At 40.6% G+C, this 22610-nt stretch overlaps 1 protein-coding gene across 1 annotated transcript in view; it reads left to right on the top strand.

Moving 5' to 3' along the window:
* The window catches only part of TRDN (triadin), a 408805-nt gene that overhangs the window by 322646 nt on the left and 63549 nt on the right, over positions 1–22610 (top strand). The window contains exons 27-28 of the mRNA XM_056563602.1: positions 10118–10165; positions 16464–16490. Coding sequence (XP_056419577.1) covers positions 10118–10165; positions 16464–16490 — 75 coding nt within the window. The remainder of the gene's footprint in view (positions 1–10117; positions 10166–16463; positions 16491–22610) is intronic.

The following is a 22610-nucleotide window of genomic DNA, read 5'->3' as shown; positions in this document are numbered from 1 at the left end:
TATCCCGACCTCATATCCCATCCTCATATCCCGTCCTCATGTCCCGTCCTCAAATCCTGTCCTCATATCCTGTCCTTATATACATACCTCCTATCCCATCCTTATATCCCAAACTCATATCCCAACCTCATATCCTGTCCTCATATCCCGACCTCATATCCCAACCTCATATCCTGTCCTTATATCCTGACCTTATATCCCACCTCATATCCCGTCATCATATTCTACCCTCATATCCTGTCCTCATATCCCTTCCTTATATCCTGACCTCATATCCCATCCTTATATCCCAAACTCATATCCTGTCATCATATCCCGTCCTCAGATCCCGTCCTTAGAATTCAACCTCAGATCCCAACCTCATATCCTGTCCTCATATCCCGTCCTCATATCCCGACCTCATAACCTGTCCTCATATCCTTTCCACATAACCTGTTCTTATCCCATCCTTATATTCTGACCTCATATCCCATCCTCATATCCCATCCTTATATCCCGTCCTCATATCCTGTCCTTATATCCAGACCTCTAATCCTGTCGTCATATCCCGACCTCATATCCTGTCCTTATATCCTGACCTCATATCCTGCCTCATATCCCGTCATCATATCCTGTCCTCATATCCTGACCTCATATCCCATCCTTATATCCCAAACTCATATCCCATCCTCATATCACATCCTCAGATCCCATCTTCAGATTCCGACCTCACATCCCATCCTCATATCCCCTCCTCATATCCCCTTCTCATATCACCTATTCACCTATAGACCACCATGGTGGTCCAACAAAACCCTTTTTCCCATATATTTTAATTAAAATGCACTTTATTGATTGGCACACCACTTGGGATTAAAATTCCGGTGCATAGACTCCCTGTTATCTATATTATAATCCTTGTACCATACTGGTCACATTTATTAAGTATCCACATGCACTGCAGTTGCTATATGGTTAGGGAATGAGGGAGATATGCACTGATATTAAAAACACTAAACCTCGGCCCCCCTCGACATGTTTCACTGTAGATACAGCTTTGTCAAGAGGTGACAGGGCACTGAGTTCAAGACGCCGTAACAGGGGTTTATATCACCCCCCCCCCCCCTTGGTCCCTAGGGTGAATAAAACTCCTCATATCCCCTCCTTATATCCCGACCTCATATCCCGTCCTCATATTCTGTTCTTATTAGTGTTGAGCGCGAATACTCGAACTGCTAATTTTTACTGCAAATATGGGCACTTCGCAAATATTTAGAATATAGTGAAATATATTCTTAATGACGAATATTCGTTTTTTTTCACAGTACACATCACATTGATGTGTACTGTGTAAAAAAAAGTGATCATACCTCCTTGCTTCCAGCTTGTGGTCCAAAGAAGGCTACAATATTATTTACTGTGTGAGTTGGTGTGGAGCGTGGAGAAAAGTGAATGAATATGCAAAATTTGCGAACGTAAGGTGAATATTCGTCCATATATTCGGGAAATATCGCAAATTATAATATGGCCCCTGCCGCTCATCACTAATTGTTATATCCCAACCTCATCTCCCATTTTTATATCCCAAACTCATATTCCGACCTCATATCCCATCCTCATATCCTATCCTCATATCCTGTCCTCTTATCCTGTCCTTATATCCCGACCTCATATCCCATCCTTATATCCCAACCTCATATCCTGTCCTTATATCCCGACCTCATATCCCGCCTGATATCCCGTCCTCATATCCTGACCTTATATCCCATCCTCATATCCCAACCTTACATCTCGTCCTCATATTCCAAACTTTCATCTCGTCCTCATATCCCAACCTTATATCCCGTCCTCATTTCTCGTCCTCATGTCCCATCCTCATATCCCAAACTCATATCTCATCCTCATATCCCGAACTCATATCTCATCCTCATATCCCGTCCTCAGGCGGGGCTGAGTTGTGATGAACAGATTGTAGGCCGAAAATAGAAGGAGGCATGGTTTTGTGGAAGTGGGCATTACTTTCAAGCCGGACCAATGCACAAAAAAGGGTAGAACATAAAAGGAGTGTGGCTTAAATGGTGGGTTTGGCTTTGTGAGATGGGGTGTGGCATCCAGGAGGGGTGTGGCAGGACAGATGCACTCACCAGGAGATGCAGAGCAGAGCTTGGAGTAAGGTATTGAAAGTCCTATATACTTGCATGGGACTTAAGACAAAAACCCCATCCTTCACGTAAGGGGGTAGGTTAATTTAACTATTATATATATATATATATATATATATATATATATATATATATATAATATTTTATTTTTACATAAAAGCAACATGTGTACTAAGTTTAATCAAAATATCTCCAGCCATTTGAAAGTTATGCTAGAACATACATTTCCCATAGACTTGCATGGGGCTCTAAACTAAAAAAAAACAACCCACACAAATGGGGGTGGGTTAGGGTTAATTTATATATCCTATGTTTGTAGTTGACATATATGTAATACAAATCCACGACAGATAATCCTGGCACTACTGCACCACTAGTAAAGCTGTTCTGAAGCTCCTCTGACCATAAGACCTCTTCAGTGCTCACATGAAAAGGATAATCACAAAGCCATGTATAGAGCATTCACCCAGTCTTTGAATTGCAGTTGCATTCTTCTTTATTTCATATCACAAACAAACACATGTGGGAGAACGGACAGAAGCAGGGAAGTGGAGGAGTGGTTGGACAACGGTCCATATGGTGCACTAAGCACTTCCTCAGGCCCCTAACGTGACCATATGGTGTGTTTATAAAGACCAAGAACCCATCACCATAGTTACTGTGTAAACAACACATGGTATAACATCAGGAATTTAAAAACAACATCCCTAATGTTAACATCCCTTATTGCGCCATACCAACCATCACCCAACCACTTCCCCACTTCCCTGCTCCTGTCTGCTCTCCTGCATGTGTTTGTTTGTGATATGAAATAAAGAAGATCGCAACTGCAATTCAAAGACAGGTTGAGTGCTCCATTCTTTTTACATACCTAGCATGACATATAAGTAACATGTGTACCAAGATTTATCAAAATATCTTCATCCATTTAGAAGTGATGCTGGAACATACACACATACATACACAAACACACATACACACATTGCGTTTTATATATAGATTGAAAGTTTGGGTGTGAAGTCATGCTATTTCATAGTGGGGCAGGGTGGTTACTTACAATTATGTATGATCTGATTGGACATAGATTTATCGACAATGTAATATAAGTTGTTCATAATTCTATAAAAGCATGATCACCCTTTATTAAAGGGGTTATCCACCATAAGGTGATTTTAGTACATACCTTGCAGACAGTAATAGACATGCTTAGGAAGGATCTGCACTTGTCTTGGGGCTGAATGGCTATGTTGTGAGATTACCATAACACTGTGGCTAGCTTTTTGTTAACTGGTATTTCATGTTTCAGTTTTCTTATTTTTTACTACAAATCCCATAATTCAATTTTCCTCCCTACCACACATCAGCCACCCCACCCATTGAAACATAAATGAGCTGCATCCATTCAAAATACCTGTCGTTTTCAATCAGGGTGCCTCCAGCTTTTGCATTTGTTGCATATTGATCCCTCCACCCATTGAAGCAGACAGGCTCCCTGTCATCAGCTGACTAGTGAGTCAGGTCTCGACCGCATTGCAAGCTGGGAAAAATCTGAGACAACAGTCATTTTTTATGCTGTTAAAAATAAATATTGGAGTGAAAATCACAGAAGAATTGTGAGAAAACCATCACACACAGGTACAGACTATATTATGAACTGCACTAACTTTACAGCCCCTGTAGCATAGTCAAATAAAAAAAATCCCTGGAATACCCCTTTAAGCTTGACAAAGAGTCACATGGGGTATATGAGTCGAAAAACATTGCCGCTACTTAATAGATACAATTATTGAATAAATGGAATGGGATGCTGGACTACCTTCTTTTTTGCTTGTCTCTATGACATTTCAAAAAAGTGTTAAATGACTGTAACATTTTAAAAAAGAGGTCATCATCTGAATATACATTCCTTTTCAAATGTTCAACTGTACAGGATTACATATTTTATTTTAATTTTTCAGCTTTTTTGTTAAAAAACAGTATTCTCCAATGAATCACATGGTTAGGTATACATCCTTGGCAGCTGTTAACTATCTAAATATTTTTTTTATTTTTTAGATAAATCTCTCTCTTCATTCAGCCACCTATCTATCCACCTATCTTTCTATTTATCTGTCTATCCATCTATCTCATATATGTCTATCTATCTATCTCATATATGTCTATCTATCTCATCTCTATCTATCTTTCTGTCATGATCACGTCATGTAGGGCAAGAAAGAGTGAGCCCTAAAATGATGCTGAACCTCTTTCCCTGCCTTCTTGCACAACCGCCCTAATGACGGCTCACAACTGGACTCCAGTCCCTTTGCTAGCTAAGGTGAAGGGGCGTCATAGTCTAAACAATAAACAGGAACTGTACAGGTCTAATACAGAATACAGCAGGAATATAGAGTAACACAAAACAGACATCAGGGAAACATGGTAAAAGGAATACGGGACAACATCCGAAGAACCAAAACAAGATAAATGGCAGATTTGATAATGTAAATAAGACAGGTAAACTAGGAATAATATACAGAGAGATATATCCAGGGATGCAGGGGATGAACAAGGTTAGAGTAAAGACAGACACACCATTACTCAAGGATATGCAAATACTAGAATGACAAGAACAGGAAAAAAAAACACTCAAAGACCAACAGGTCTGTACATAAACCAAGAACTGGATATACAGAATTAATTCAGAACTGGATACAAAGCAGACTGACTCCTATGTTATTGACAAGGGGAAGCTCAGGAAACTGCTTAGGAGGAACCGGATAAAAGCACAACAAGCCAAACTCCAAATCATGAAGTGACACAAAAAGGCACTAAGCACAAACAGATTCAAGATTCACAAAAGCAGGTGTAAACACACCAACAGAGAATATATAACAAGACACAAACAGGACAGACTTAACCCAACCAGGCACTCATAATAACAGGAATATCAAAATAGAGCTAAAAGCTAACAGGACAAAAAGCCATGGCAATACAAAGTGCATGTGCTCTCACAGAGACAAAGTGCAGTGTAAATTCAAACCAGCAGCAAAGCCACAAAGACTAAAGGCCTAGAAATAACACCCATCTATGCTGCTATTGGCCTGGAACTGGAACTCTTTCCAGACCAAATACACAGATTGGTCAGGTATGCTCATTGCATTATCTATCTATCTAAAAAAAAGAGCAATCTCACTGCAGCACACATAATCCAGTAAAAAACCTAACCCCTTAACAATGCAGGATGTAAATGTACGTCCTGGTGTAGTGGTACTTAACGCACCAGGACATACATTTATGTCCTATACATGACCGCAAGCATCAGAGCGATGCTCGGGTCATGTCCATCATTAACCCCTCAGATGTCATGATCAATACAAATCTGCGGGAGTGCGGTCACTAATGGATGATCTGATCGCTCGTAGCGCTGCCGCGGAGATTCGATCATCCAGAATGGCAGACTGAGGTCGACTCACCTGCCTCTGCTGCCTTCCATGGGTCTTCTGCTTTGGTCTGAGATTGATTCTTTTCTTTTGGGATTTCTTTTATGTCACGACCACAGTGCTCTCTGCTGACACCTCTGTCCATTTTAGGAACTGTCCAGAGCAGCATATGTTTGCTATGGGGATTTTCTCCTGCTCTGGACAGTTCCTGTCAGCAGAAAAGACTGTGGTCATGACAGAAAAGAAATCCCAAAAGAAAATAATTTCCTCTGTAGTATACAGCCACTAATAAGTACTGGAAGGATTAAGATTTTTTTTTATAGAAGTAATTTACAAATCTATTTAACTTTCTACCATCATTTGATTTAAAAAAAACAAAAAGTTTTCACTGGAGTACCCCTTAAGTGATTTATTCCATGAAAAGAAGTGTTTTCACAGCAACTTGCTGTGAAAACACTTCTTTTTATGGAATAAATCACATTTTTTACTGGATTATGTGTGCTGCAGTGAGATTCCTCTTTTTGTACAAATAGTGGGCTCCTGACCTGGACTCCAGAAACTGTTTTGCACCGAATATTGGAATATTTTACAGATGTGCTGTTCCTTCTCCCTATTGCTATCTATCTATCTATTTCTCTCTCCCGCATGCACCCATCTTTTTGTATCCATATCATTAGAGGTATAAAGATGTAAGTTCATCTAATTATTTTACTCCCAGAAACGGCTGACCTAGAAACTCCCTGCATTAGTTACCAGTGTGTTCAATAAATCATGATCAGATCACAGATTAGAATAATTAGACTTTTGTAATTACTTAGCTGGATGGTCTATGGGGATAAAAGAGAATACTAAAACTTCAAATTAAATTACAAAAAACCCCTGATATATATGTTTTTGTCATGTTTAATTAGAGAAGGAGAAAAAACGGAGAGCACTTCATGTGCAGTGGAAAGTGTTACCTGAGCTGTAAAACCACACTCACCAAATATTGATATGCTTGGGGCACAAGTAATCTTTTAGTTGAAAATATTGCATGTGTGCTGCCTCAGGTCCTATGCCAATATGTAGAAGAAATGGTGAACAATAATTAGTGTTGAGCGGCATAGGCCATATTCGAATTCGCGATATTTTGCGAATATATGGACGAATATTCGTCATATATTCGCTAAATTCGCATATTCGTAATATTCGCATTTTATTTTTGCATATTTGAAAATTCGCATATGCAAAAATTTGCATATGCAAATTTCCGCATATGCGAAAATTTGCACGCTAGTCTCACACAGTAGTATTAGAGCCTTTACACCACACGTGCTGGAAGCAGAGAGGGGTGATCACTGTGATATGTACTGTGAAAAAAACAAAAAAAAAACAATATTCGTAATAACGAATATATAGTGCTATATTCGCGAATTCGCGAATATGCGATATTCGCGAATAAAATTCGCATTGCGAATATTCACGAGCAACGCTAACAATAATCACAGTACTCGTGAAGATGATCTACACCAAGGAAAGCTGGACCTTCTAGTTGGTGCTACTCACATAAGATGACAGAGACTGTCAGGTTCTAAAATAAAGGGTTAAGATTTCCTTGGTGTTGTAGATCATCTGCACTACTACTTTTATTTTATTTTTGACACGTAAAAATTAACTACCAAAACACTAACAAAAAAAATATATAAATGGGAACATGTAATAATGTTATTTAAAGGGGTACTCCACTGGAAAACATTTTTTTTTAATCAACTGGTGCCAGAAAGTTAAAAAGATTTGTAAATTACTTCTATTAAACAATCTTAATCCTTACAGTACTTACCAGCTGCTGTATGAGCCACAGGAAGTTCTTTTCTTTTTTAATTTCCTTTCTGCCTGACCACAGTGCTCTCTGCTGACACCTCTGTCCATTTTAGGAACTGTCCAGAGTAGAAGCAAGTCCCCATAGAAACCCTATCCTGCTCCACAATTCCTAAAATGGACAGAGGTGTCAGCAGAGAGCAGTATGGTCAGGCAGAAAGGAAATTAAAAAAGAAAAGAACATCCTGTGGATCATAACAGCAGCTGATAAGTACTGGAAGGATTAAGATTTTTTTTAATAGAAGTCATTTTCAAATCTGTTTAACTTTCTGGCACCAGTTGATTAAAAAAAAAAAAATTGTTTTCCAATGGAGTACACCTTTAAGCTAGTTTTAGATTTAAACTGCTATTTTTTCATGACATAGTGTCACGATTCTTTAGGCACAGGTTATAGATCCCTAGGTCACAGCTGCTTTGAGTGTAGGATAAGGCATCAAAGGAACCCGGCTCAATCGGCGCTGAACGACCACAACAGGTGAATGGTTAAAAGGAATTTATTTGACCAGAATGCAACGCGTTTCGCTGCGCATGCGCAGCGAAACGCCTTGCATTCTGGTCAAATAAATTCCTTTTAACCGTTCACTTGTTGTGGTCGTTCAGCGCCGATTGAGCCGGGTTCCTTTGAAGCCTTATCCTACACTGCAAATATCTACCGGAAGGCAGCAGTTGACCTACTATTATCCTACGCTTACATCATTGTTGTTGCACAACCACCCAGGGTGAGCAAGTAATTTGTATAATAATTATTTCACCAGGGGTTCTTACGTTACTGCTCTATGGAGCGTCTGTTTCTCTCATTCACAGCTGCTTTGAGGACTGGCTAATCTGAGGAGTGGAGTCTAAGGAAGTCATGGTCTTCCCTCTAAATCTCCTTGAGGAGGATCAGACTTTGCTGCAGCGTATTTTTAGGCCTCAATCCCTAAAGTCCCTAAAGGGCAGTCAGATGCTGTGGTAATGGCAGGACACAGATGAACAGGACCAGAATGAGACCATGAGACAGAAGCATTGTTAGATATCAGATTTAGCTAGGAGTTAGAGCCAATAAACCTGAACCAGGCAGTACCACAAGTCCCAGGTGGGGTATACTGAAGGGCTAGGCCTAAGGAAAATCAGCTGTAGGCAGAGCTCGACAAACAGGAGGCAGGCAGGAGGTCTGGATTTGGGTAAAGCACTACAAGTACCAGAGTAATCAGAGGTAAAAGGTAAAGGCAGAGTCCAAGAACAGAGTCCAGAAAATAAAAAATAACAACTTTTTTTTGCAGAATGAGCTAGTGGCTGCCATCAGTGCTCATCTGCACAGTACGCTATGAGTGGGTGCTATGGGTTCTTCTACATGCTCTTCGATCTTCCTATAGTCCACATTCTTACCAAAAGGGATTTTTACCTTTTCTATTTATATTCTAAATTTGTTTCCTAGATTGGTCAGCAGTTAGAGTATTATCAAACCTGGTGTAGGATTTCGTGGCAATGTTAATTACAATTTTGTATGTCTTACTACTGTGCAGGAGAAAGGAGAAATTGAATTTAGGTTAACGAATAGTAGAGAGTCATCGTACCTTATGTCATGTAATACAGGGATAAGTACAGCTCTAAGCTCGCTCACTGCCATTCTCCCTGCCTACTTTGTGTATCCACCATAATTCTTTTGTTATCCATAGGATCCAAGAGTGGAATAAAATGGCAAATTGATCTGTTTTTTCACAACTATGACAACATGAGACTTTTCTTTATTCTTAGCACAAGAAAGGCATTTCCTCCAAGCAGACTTGTCAGCAGGGGTTTAGTTACACCTCTTACTTTTATTTGAATCAGTTTCAATAAATTCTGCCCATAGAGGGATATATTTGAAAGGTGACTCTTTTCCCCAAAATGTATATGTAAGTTGCTACTTTGGGTAATGCCCACCAGCCATTTACTCATCTTGGCAGTGTTTGCTAGTTGGCTGCTTTGTAGTTCTGCTTTATTAGGGCACCGCTCCTGCCGCTACTGCTGTTTTTGTTGTTTTGTAGAGAAGCGGTTTTATTAAGATCTGCTTGTATAAACTGAATTGTGCACATAAACCATTATCTCACTAGGAAGGCAGGTCATGGTGAACTAGTTTTTATTATAGCAGAGGTATAATGATCATAGACAGGTGAAACTCGAAAAAATTAGAATATTGTACAAAATCATTTACCTCGGTAATGCAACCTAAAAGGTGAAACTAATATATGAGAGAAAATCATTACATGCAAAGCAAGATAGTTCAAGCCGTGAGTTGTCATAATTGTGGTGATTATGGCTTACAGCTCATGAAAACCCCAAAGCCCCCCAATTACTATGATTTGGGGAGCCCTGTCATCTGCTGGTGTTGGTTCACTGTGCTTCATTAAGTCCAGGGTCAACACATCCGTCAACCTGGAGATTTTGGAGCACTTCATGCTTTCTTCTGCAAACGAGTTGCATTACTCAAATAAATTAACTTTTGCACAATATTCAAATTTTTCGAGTTTCACCTGTATACCACCAGTCAGAAAATAAGATCACAATGGTAACTGCCACACACATTAGCTTCAATAGGCAAGAGATTCTTAGCATTGAGATGCAAATCATTTTTTTTTTCATAGGATCTAATAAAACTATAATACTTATAGTGCTATGAAAGAGATCTTTGTAGGGTTTAACCAACGAATTCTGTTTTGTTTTTGTTTTTTATAGAACCAGAAGTGTCCAAAAAGGAGCCATCAATAGTAACACCAAAAAAAGGTAAGACAAAGCTATAATACTAAATCAGATTGATAGCTATCTAGCTACATACCCTACATACCATAAAATGGTTGGTTTCTGTTCCAGGAGATCAATAAGGCTTATGTTTTCAATATTGCTGGACATCAATATTCTGTTATACAAACCCCAAACGTACTATACATAGCATTCCCGTTATCTGTGGGAAAAGCTACATGAGCATGTTTGTCACAATATTAACTTCTTAACCCCTTAAGGACCAGGGGGTTTTCCGTTTTTGCACTTTCGTTTTTTCCTCCTTACCTTTAAAAAATCATAACCCTTTCAATTTTGCACCTAAAAATCCATATGATGGCTTATTTTTTGCGCCACCAATTCTACTTTGTAATGACATCAGTCATTTTACCCAAAAGTCTACAGCGAAGCAGAAAATAAAATCATTGTGAGACAAAATTGTAAAAAAAAAAACGCCATTTTGTAACTTTTGGGGGCTTCTGTCGCAGTACATTTTTCGGTAAAAATTACACATTCTCTTTATTCTGTAGGTCTATACGATTAAAATTATATCTTACTTATATTGGTTTGATTTTGTCGTACTTTTGAAAAAAATCATAACTACATGCAGGAAAATTTAGACGTTTAAAATTGTCATCTTCTGACCCCTATAACTTTTTTATTTTACTGCGTATGGGTAGGTATGAGGGCTCATTTTTTGTGCCATGATCTGAAGTTTTTAGTGGTACCCTTATTGTATTGATCGTACTTGTTGATCACTTTTTATTCATTTTTTTCATGATATAAAAAGTGACCAAAATACACTATTTTGGACTTTGGAATTCTTTTGCGCGTACGCCATTGACCGTGCAGTTTAATTAATGATATATTTTTATCATTCGGACATTTCCGCACGCGGCGATAATACATATGTTTATTTTTATTTACACAGTTTGTTTTTTTTTATGGGAAAAGGGGGGTGATTCAAACTTTTAATAGGGGAGGTGTTAAATGTTCTTTATTCATATTTTTTTTTCACTTTTTTTTTGCAATGTTATAGCTCCCATAGGGACCTATAACATTGCACACACTGATCTTTCACATTGATCACTGGTTTCTCATAGGAAACCAGTGATCGATGATTCTGCCGCTTGACTGCTCATGCCTGGATCTCAGGCACTGAGCAGTCATTCGGCGATCGGACACCAGGAGGCAAGGTAGGAGACCCTCCTCGTGTCTAACAGGTGTACAGGACGACGCGATTTCGCCGCGGCGATCCCGAACAGCTCCCTGAGCTAACGGCATGGTTTCACTTTCACTTTAGACGCAGCGTTCAACTTTGAACACTGCGTATAAAGGGTTAATAGCACGCAGCACTGCGATCAATGCCGCGTGCTATGACGTCGTGGCCCCGCGTTATAGAAAGGGAAAGGACTCAGGACGTACCGGTACGTCCTTGGTCCTTAAGGGGTTAATGACCACTTAAATATATGCTCGTTGCCGGCTCCTGTTATGTAAAGCGTGCTCAGGAGCTGACCGCACTTTATACCTGGCAGGTCCCAGTTGCTATCAGCAGCCAGGACCCACGGCTAATATCGAACATCACCCCGACGGCTTGAATAATAGCTTGCGTCATCGCTCTGCTCCCTATACAGACGGAACAGAGCATTGATGCAAGCTGTCATTCAAGCCGTCGGGGAGGGGCTACGGCCGCAGCGACAGGTGCTGGTAAGCAGAAATCCCCGCCCAAGGCAATACTTGCCAGGTGGTCCGGGGGGACTTTATAACTTAATATCTTTACCATCCCTGGGGGCACAAACATCCCCCGGGGATGGTGAAGATAATGATTTTAGCATATATAACACATTGCCAAGTGTTATATATGCTAAAATCTGCTGATTGGTTCCCTTTGAAGAAATCAGATTTTATAATATATAATCAAAGACTAGTTGTCAAATGTGTATTATAAAATGTAGTATTTGTTTACATTTAGTTGTTTTTTTTCTTGTTTTTTCTTTTTTTATTGGACAATTCATTTAAAAATTCAGCAATTTTCAATTTTTCCAAGTAGCTACAGGAAGACAAATAGGCTGAGATTTCCTGTTTTCTCTAGCTGACTTCTCAGCTTTGCTAAATAGACTAGAATAGGGAAAGCAGATCTCATCATTAGAGGACAAAGGATGTGATGACATATGACAACTTTATTGTACTTTTAGAAGCTTTCATAAGGCAGAATCTTGAGGCTCTTTTCACATTTGTGGCGTATATTTGCTATATGCATCAAAAACTCTCCTGCAACACATACAGCATACAACAAATATATCCCATGGGCCAAAGTTACAGTATGTATTTTCTGAGAAGAGAAGAGAAGACTGTTGTGCTTTTTCATAGAACTGGATCCAGTAAAACAAAGTATACTGCACTGTAATCTGTTAGCATTACTCTGACTATTTATTCCCATTTATTACATGTGCCATAGAGTGCACACATACAGTGCTGCACTGTCTGTACAGACGGTCCAGTATTTTTTTCATAACAGTTACAACATTTCAAAACAATGTAATAGTTTACATTTTTCTGTTTTATACTGTTTACAATATAAAATATTTTTTTCTACAGCAAAGATTGTGAGAAGGAAGAAACCAAGTATGTGTAAATAGCAGTGATGCTGTATTCAGACGTGAATTACGGCTGAATGCTTATGCCTTACTAACCAAAGCTTTGCGGTTACCATCTTATTTGCCAAGAATTTAAAGCAAGAATTGACTTAAACTCTTCCAGCCCCTTGGCAGTAAAAGTCATTGGCCCTTTGCCATTGGCCTGGGACCCCGGGGATCACCGCTGCAGCACCCCGCTATCATTACTGCGCAGAGCGAGATCGCTCTGCACGTAATGATGGGCAATACAGGGGCCGGAGCATCGTTACATCACGGCTCCGCCCCTCGTGACATCACGGCCCGCCCCCGTCAATACAAGTCTATGGGAAGGGGGCATGGTGGTCGTCACGCCCCCTGCCATAGACTTGCATTAAGGGACGGGCCGTGATGTCATGAGGGGCGGAGCCATGACTTCACGCTGCTCCGGCTCCTGTGTCGCCCGTCATTACGCACAGAGCGAACTCGCTCTGTGCAGTAATGATGGCGGGGTGCCGCAGCGGCGATCCCCGGGGTCCCCAGCAGCGGGACCGTGGCGATCTAACATCTTATCCCCTATCCTTTGGATAGGGGATAAGATGCCAGGGACGGAGTACCCCTTTAAGTCTGTTTTTTAACACCAGTCCAATCTGCAAAAAAAATAGGGAAACCAGTTCCCAATGTACTGGTGAATTACCACCTGCTTTCTGTGCTTTTGTGCTAGGCTGCTGTGATGCTATACAGTGAATTCACAAGCAGTTTCCTTTTTATACAGTCATTCTTGCCTGATATTTATGCTGTATCTCACTAAAATAGATATACAAGTATGGTCTTTATTACACGGGAGAATATTAGCTGAATAAGCTGCTAACAGGTGATCACTTGGTTTTAACCTGGCAAAAAAACATCACTTGAGGGCTGTACATCTCCAAGTGTAATTGGGATGTGTGGCTGACAAATGAGGACAACAAAAGGGGCACTCAAACAGTACTGTGATATACAAGATCAGCAGTTGTTAATAGCCAATCTAATAGAGCTTATAGAGACATGTTATATAGGGGGTAAGATGTCTGATTGCGGGTGTCCCACTCGCATGCAGCACCCATCTCCGGGAGCTACACGCAGTGCTGCAGCCTCGGAGTCTGCCGGGTCACCACTACGGGGCCAGAGTATCGTGATGTCACGACTCCGCCCCCATCTGACGGCAGGACCCCCGCGATCAGACATCATATCCCCTATCCTTTGAATAGGGGATAAGATGTCTTAGGGCCGTAGTACCCCTTTAAACGTTCTTTAGCATTGACAATATAGGGCACTTAGAGCTTGTACCCTGTGTACAGTATTTAACAGACTATGTGCCATAGCAATGCCAGCAGTCAGGTAAAATATTAACATGTACCAAACCCAAGCATGCTGTTTGGATAAAAGATAATGGGAAACAATTATTATCAGTACAGTTGTTGTTGTCATTATTATTTATGTAATAACAATAATAATAATGATGATATTATATTAATATTATTATTATTATTATTAATAATAATAATAATAATAATAATAGTAAAATATGTATTCAGCGTTTTGTCAGCTTTAAAAAAAAAAAGATTTCCTGTACTTGTGCTCTAACAGGGAGAATCATAGGAAAAACATTCCTGTCAATTGGAATCCAAATGTGCTTTCTGGGATTTTTATTAATAAAAAATGGTGAATAGAACATGTGTGATCTAGTGTGGCAAGCACATTTTGTTATATGAGCAGCTGCTTATTTGGCCTTATCAGCATTGCTTAGCAATTGCTATAAAAAAGCATACAACTGATCAGGTTGTAGAGGATATCCACATTCTTTCTTTTTTTTTAATTAAAGTGTTACTTTTGTTTAACCTAATTAAACGTTTAACCTAACAAAATTTGGATCAGTTGGGGTCTGAGTTTTCAGACCCCGACCAATCACTAGAATGACTGAGCACCTCTCTGAGACAGTCCCATAGATTCTCCCTGCCCTATCTAGGAAACCGGCAGGGTCTAAACTCTCAGACCCCAACTGCTTGAAACTATATACCGTATATACTCGAGTATAAGCCGACCCGAGTATAAGCCGAGACCCCTAATTTCAACCCAAAATCCCAGGAAAAGTTATTGACTCGAGTATAAGCCTAGGGTGGGAAATACCTCATCCCCCCCTGTCATCATCCAGACCCGTCATTAACATCCTCATCATCATCCCCTTGTCATCATCCCACACATCCCCCCTTCATCATCCCCTTATCATCCCACACATCCCCCTTCATCATCCCCTTGTCATCATCCCACACATCCCCCCTTCATCATCCCCTTATCATCCCGCACATCCCCCCTTCATCATCCCCTTATCATCCCACACATCCCCCTTCATCATCCCCTTATCATCCCGCACATCCCCCCTTCATCATCCCCTTATCATCCCACACATCCCCCCTTCATCATCCCCTTGTAATCATCCCACACCCCCCCCTTCATCATCCCCACCCCCCTTCATCATCCCCACACCCCCCCTTCATCATCCTCTTCTCATCATTCGCCCTCAGTGGTCTTCAACCTGCGGACCTCCAGAGGTTTCAAAACTACAACTCCCAGCAAGCCCGGGCAGCCATCGGCTGTCCGGGCTTGCTGAGAGTTGTAGTTTTGAAACCTCCGGAGGTCCGCAGGTTGAAGACCACTGCGGCCTTCAACATCATCCAGCCCCCCTCTCACCCCCTTTAGTTCTGAGTACTCACCTCCGCTCGGCGCTGGTCCGGTCCTGCAGGGCTGTCCGGTGAGGAGGTGGTCCGGTGAGGAGGTGGTCCGGGCTGCTATCTTCACCGGGGGCGCCTCTTCTCCGCGCTTCCGGCCCGGAATAGAGGCGTTGCCTTGACAATGACGCAGAAGTACGTTGGCAATGAACGCACCTCTGCGTCGTTGTCACGGCAACGTGACTATTCTGAGGCCGGGCCCGAAGCGCTTAGAAGAGGCCTCCCCGGTGAAGATAGCAGCCCGGAACCACTATCCCACCGGACCACCTCCTCACCGGACAGTCCTGCAGGACCGGACCAGCGCCGAGCGGAGGTGAGTACTCAGAACTAAAGGGGGTGAGAGGGGGCTGGATGATGTTGAAGGCCGCAGTGGTCTTCAACCTGCGGACCTCCGGAGGTTTCAAAACTACAACTCCCAGCAAGCCCGGACAGCCGATGGCTGCCCGGGCTTGCTGGGAGTTGTAGTTTTGAAACCTCTGGAGGTCCGCAGGTTGAAGACCACTGCGGGTGGGGGAGTTCACTCGAGTATAAGCCGAGGGGGGTGTTTTCAGCACGAAAAATCGTGCTGAAAAACTCGGCTTATACTCGAGTATATACGGTATATATATATATATATATATATATATATATATATATATATATATATATATATATATATATATATATATATATATATATTTTAAAGTTGTAGAAAAATATTAAATATATATATATATATTTTTTTTTTTTATTTTTTTTTTCTACAACTTTAAAATCTACTTTTCCCAATGTTACATGACCATACAATCATTTACCTAGCTTTTTCCAAAAAAGAAAGCAAACCTATTTCATACCTTTATCAGTGAAATACACAAAATCTGTGAAGCTTTTAGTTATTTAATTACTTTATTTATTTATTTATTTATTTATTTTATTTTTTAACAGAAGAACCAGAACCCTTACCAGTTCAAGGTAAGGAAAATAAAACAGTTTTACTATTAAAAAATGTGAAAATGTGCCACAATTCTCATAGAATACTGTCACAGGTTGCGCCAAAACTTGGCTTACATACTGTGAACCCCATTTATTATGTGTTTTAGACAATTTTTCCACTGTGTCAAAAAGAAGGCACGGCTTCAGTAAAATGGGTGTAAAGTGCAAAGGAATTTATTTAAAAATAACAATACAAAAAATATGTATTTTAAATCCCCCACTTCTCCAGCATTAATGCTCCACCCATTGCAGCATTTGTTTCATGTTATATCAACATGTGAGTGCTGCATTCAATCACTGACTTTCACAGACACGTTGGAGGGGGGGGGGGGGATTTAACAGGTGGATATTGTTTAGAATATTGTCTGTTGTGGTAGACTATGCTCTAGTATTCGGCAAAACAACTACCTTTGGTCTAATAAGGTGTATGGCCATGCCTCAGCTATGATGGGGGATATGTAAGAATACCTTTTTAAAAATGTTCTCTCATATATAAAAACATAAAATGAATGTCTAATAAAGTATATTATGCACAACACATCTAGCATAAGAAGCTGTTATTTGGTATGTTTGCTTTATACCAACTATATACCAAAATGTGTTTTTTTTCCCAGCAAAGATTTCTAAACTGAAGAGAACAAGTATGTCAGCCATACTTAGTAATGTGCTTTACAGCTATTAAAGGCTTGGCTACCACTAACAGAGTCCTTTGACCTTTGCTGTTGTCAGCAAGAATATGCTTGTGAAGCTGCACACACAAACTTCACAAATATATTCTTGGCATACCTTTATCAATAAATTTGGCTGTTTTATACTTACAAAAATACAGTTTTATAATTGCTCCAGCAGTCAGGCAACAGTCGAGAGGCAGAGCCTGGAGTCCGCTCTGCTCCGGGCCGCATCGCCTCTCTCTGCTAACGTTGCGCAGCTGATTGAGCCCTGTGTGCTCATCAGCTGTGCTACATAAGCAGAGACCCACAGAGCAAGCTCCAGGCTCTGCCTCTCAGACTATTGCCTGACTGCCAGAGCAATTATAAAACTGTGTTTTTTAAAGTATAAAACAGCCCAATTTATTGAGAAAGGTATGCCAAGAATGTTTTGCCAAGCCCTAGTGCACTGTGGGGGGCATTTATCATCGTTGCTTTACTAAGCGAGTTCTGTAGGCATTTTTTATTTTTTTTTGCTTTGGGTTTGCTTATGTGTGACATATTTATTATACTAGTCCAGAAAAAATAAAGGCAACCGGCACTACAAAGCGAACAGAACAAATGTAATGTGCATTGAATGGTTTTCGGGGGAACAATTGCGGGGGAACAGGTGTGTGTCTCAAAGTGGAGGTGCTAACGTGTTAGAAAAAAAGAGTTCATGACATGCAAAAAATTGAAAAAATATTGTAGCACTCACCCCGGACACGGATGGAGATTTTCAAAGTAGAAGTCTTTTGTTGTAACGTCACAGAATGCTGCACATCCAAAGTTGGGGAGAGGGAAGGGAGAAAGACAGACATCAGCTCCAAGGAGCTGACAGGAGGCGACAAATCGTTTCGCAGTGAATACTGCTTGTTCACGCTGGTGTTTGAGAAACCAACTTTTATACGCGGAGCTGGTGACTCACTGTAAGTGCGCCCGGACCTATAAGTGTGTTCGTGCAAGGGGGTGAGTAAAGTTTTTTACATAACTATGTGTACGTGCAAGATAAAAAATAGTTGGGGGAACACGATCTCCAACGCGAATGACTGACAGCTGGTTCTGCGGGATTATGTAACAATCAAGGAAATCCCGAGCGTGGTAATTGCTGCATGCATATTAATACTATTATTACATTTTATGCTGTCAAAAGGTCCATTCACGGGAGAAGGCTGATCTCACTGGAAGGAGATCTGGAAACAGGATTATAATGCTATAATATTACGGTGTGTCTCCGAGTTGGTGCATGTCTGCAGAGTATTGCAATGTTCAGGAAACGGAACAATTCGTATATTATTGAGCGGAGCAAGCAGAAACAAAAAGAATGGAAGATATAAATGACAATGGTGGTGTTATGTCAGAATAACGGCATTAAAGCTGGGAAAATAAAAGGGAATAAGGGGAAAGAACACTTGAGCAAATAAATTGTTAAGGCATGTTTAAGGAAAAAAGGTTAGATGCAGGCATAGAGTTCATCTTTTTCATTGAAGCCTAATCCTTCTGTTGCTCGTAGTCTGGAGATCCATACTGCCTCCTTGTAACGTAGGGTGTTTTCTTTTGTTCTTCCTGGAAGTGGTCTTTTTATTCGTTCAATTCCTAAGAATTTCAAACAGGATGGGTCCCCTGAATGGTTGCTGTGGACATGTTCTGCTAAACCCGGTACTCCGGTACCTAATCTGGAGTTTCAGCAATGTTCTCTGAATCTTGTGAACAGATTCCTGATGGTTGAGCCGACATAAAAGTGGCCGCACGGGCATAAAATGATATATACCACGTAAGTAGTTCTGCATGTTATCAGATCTTTCACATTGATGTCCATACCTCCAATCCGGTAGTTCTTCCCACTGAAGAAGTTGGGGCAATAAGAACAGTGGCTACACTTGAAATTCCCTATAGGGGTAGATGAAGTAAGCCAGTCAGGTTCTTGTGTACTTGAGAAAAAGGTACTTTGTACCAGATGGTCTTTTATTGTTTTATTTTTCCTGTGCGCAAAGATTGGTTTATTCTTTGCAACATCGTGCAAGTCTGGGTCTCCTTCCACCAGATGCCAATGTTTTAAAACAGATTTTTTCAGTGCGGCGGACATATTGCTGTATTTAAAAGAGAAGACAAAATGTTTAATATGTTATTGATCTTTCTTTTCTTTATTCAGAAGGGTGGAACGTGATTTTTTTGTGATGCGTTCTACGGCTTGATCTGTTACTATTTTTTGAGTAGCTCCTTTCTTTTAAATGTGACAGTAGTTGATTGGCTTGGTCCTGATAGATCGAAGCGCTGCTATTAATCTTCTTTAACCGTAATAGTTGACTATATGGTAAGGTCTCCTTGGTATGGTCGGGGTGGAAGCCATCATAGTGCAGGTAAAACATGGGAGATGATGGTTTTCTATAGCCTCGGGTGTTTATTCGATCTTCATTCAAGGAAACCACTACATCCAGAAACTTAATTTCTTCAGGGTGAAAAGAAGAAGTAAAAAACATATTCATTCCGTTTTTACTGTTGAGATCTGCTACGAAGGTATTGAACAGCTCCTCGCTGTTATCCCATAGCAGGAAGATATAGTTACATAGTTAGTACGGTCGAAAAAAGACATATGTCCATCATATCATCCACATATCCACATATCTCTTGTACAGTTTAATGTACTTAGTGTAATTATTATATGGTGAGTAAATCCATTTGGCTTCCAGCATGGCTAGGAAGATGTTAGTCAGTGTGCATGAGACTGGGGTCCCCATAGCTTTCCCCGTGCATTGCTTGTACCATACTGTGTCAAATTGGAAGTAGTTATTATCCAACACAAACAAAATAGCCTCTTTAACAAAATCACAGTAGGGCACGGACTTTCCCGCAGCTTGCAGGAATTCTCTCACTGTGCTTACACCCAGATCTTGAGGAATCCTGGAGAATAAAGACTCCACATCTATGGTTCCCAGTCTGTAAGTACTCTCCACAGGTGTATCCTGCAATAATTCAAGAAAGGCATCTGTATCCTTTAAATAAGAGGGAATATCCATTAGGAGAGGGGAGAGGAGCCAATCTACATACTGTGAGAGGTACCCGGTCACCCATCCATTGCCCGATATTATCGGGCGTCCCGGGGGTCGCTCTAGGCATTTGTGCACCTTAGGCAGGTAATACCATTGTGGTTTCCGCGGGGTCTCCGGGATCAGCTTTTCCGCTGTCTTTAAGGATATAAGACCATTCTCTACTTACTGTCACAAGAAGGTTCTTAGATTTGATAACACCTTTTGTGTGGGATCCTGGGTGATTTTTATGTAAGTTCGGGCGTCTGACAATTGCCTCAAGGCTTCTTCCTGGTATTGTTGTTTCGAGAGAATCACAATATTATTCCCTCTATCGGCTTTTTTTTTATAACAATGTCATATCTTTTTTTTAACCATTGCAAAGCTCTTTTTTGGAAATGGTCAGGTTCTGTGGGGGGCTGGGGTACACCAGTGCTCTCATGTCTTTAGTAACGGCTTCTCTGAATTGTTCTAAATTGCTGCCTTGAATTATGGGTGGTGAAAAAGAGGATTTTTTTCCCCCTTTGAAGGCTTCCAGAGTAGTGGTCTCCTCTACCCCATAAATTGATGTCAGGATTTTGTAAACTGAGGAGAAGTGCGAGGTCTGAAGTATCCGAAGGGCTATTTGCGAAGTATGCGCTAAAGCTCAATGAGCCTAATATGGCGGGTTGTTCGCCCTCCTTTAGTTATGTAGTAATGGGATTTTTGTCGTGAAACATTTTATGCAGGTTTATTTTTGTTATTGACTCATATAAGTCTATTTCAAAACTTGATCAATCAAAGGGAGTTGAGATGCAGTAATTAAGTCCTTTATTTAATAAAGATATGCAGGCCTGATCAAGTGGAATCTGAGCCAAATTCAAGATTCTGTTTTGCTCTATGTCCGCCATGTCACTGTCTTCCTTTTATGTCTTGATCTGGTGTCTCTTGTGCTTTTTGTCTCCTCTTCTGGTGGTCCTCCTAAAGGGACTTCTGATGTGCTGCTGGTTGGCTTATTGTCCTGTTTTGTAGATGGTTGTCTACTCACCCCCTTGCATGAACACACTTACAGGTCCGGGCGCACTTCCAGTAATTCACCAGCTCTGCGTATATAAGTCGAGGCCGGTTTCTCAAACACCAGCGTGAACATGCAGTATTCACTGCGAAATAATTTGTCGCCTCCTGTCAGCTCCTTGGAGCTGATGTCTGTCTTTCTCCCTTCCCTCTCCCCAACTTTGGATGTACAGCATTCCGTGATGTTACAATAAAAGACTTCTACTTTGAAAATCTCCATCCGTGTCCGTGGTGAGTGCTACGATATTTTTTCTATTTTTTGCATATTTATTATACTATCATGGGTGGTTCATAAATTTGGCTCACATAAGGAAAAACCAATAAAATCACTTTGGAATACCATTTTCTTAGCACACATAAGCAAAAAAAATGTGTGTGTTTATTAAAAAAAAATTTTACCACTTTTTTCCCCCTAAATGTACCAACCCATTTTTTATTTTATTTTTTATTTTTATTTTCATTTCAGATCCGTCTATCCTGTGGGCTACTTCAGATTTGGTGGACTACGATGACCAGCATTTTTTTTGTCTAATATTAACAACATTTTGTAACAATGGCTTGTTGGGAGTGTTTTTTGGAATAAAAGTTTTTAAATGTTTATTTTATTTTATTTACTTTACAGGCTTAGTAGTGAAAGCTGTCTTATAGACGGAGTCCATTACTAACCTGGGGCTTAGCGTTAGCTCCAACAACAGCTAGCGCTAACCCCCGATTATTACTCCGGTACCCACCACCACAGGAGTGTGGGGAAAATCCGGTTCCAACAGGCCCGAAGCATCAAATATGGCACTCCTGGACCTAGGCAGTAACAGGCTGGTGTTATTTAGGCTGGGGAGGGCCAGTAACAATGGTCCTCGACCAACTTGGTAACGTTAGGCTGTTGCTATTTGGTTGGTATCTGGCTGAGAATAAAAATACAGGGAACCTTATGCGTTTTTTTATTTAATTATTTATTTTTAAAAAACGCATAGGATTCCCCATATTTTCATTCTCAGCCAAATACCAACCAAGCAGCAACAGCCTGACGTTACCAGGGTGGGCGAGGACAATGGCCCTCCCAGCCTAAATAAAACCAGCCTGTTACAGCAGAAGCTCCATATTTGACGCTCCAGGTAATAATCTGAGGTTAGCGCTAGCTGTTTTTGGTGCTAACGCTAAGCCCCGGCTTAGTAATGGATTCTGTCTATAAGACAGCTTCCGCTACTAAGTCTGTAAAGTGAAAAAAAAAAAAACATGCTTGAAAAACTTTTATTCCAAAAAACACTCCCTCGAAAGGCCTCGTTAACCATTTTATTAACCGTAAACAAAAAAGAAAAACACTGGTCATTGTAGTA

Source organism: Hyla sarda, chromosome 3 (assembly GCF_029499605.1).
Source record: "Hyla sarda isolate aHylSar1 chromosome 3, aHylSar1.hap1, whole genome shotgun sequence".
Classification (NCBI taxonomy): Eukaryota; Metazoa; Chordata; class Amphibia; order Anura; family Hylidae; genus Hyla; species Hyla sarda.
The sequence above is the reverse complement of the archived record's forward strand: the minus strand, read 5'-3'. Positions and strand labels throughout refer to the sequence as shown.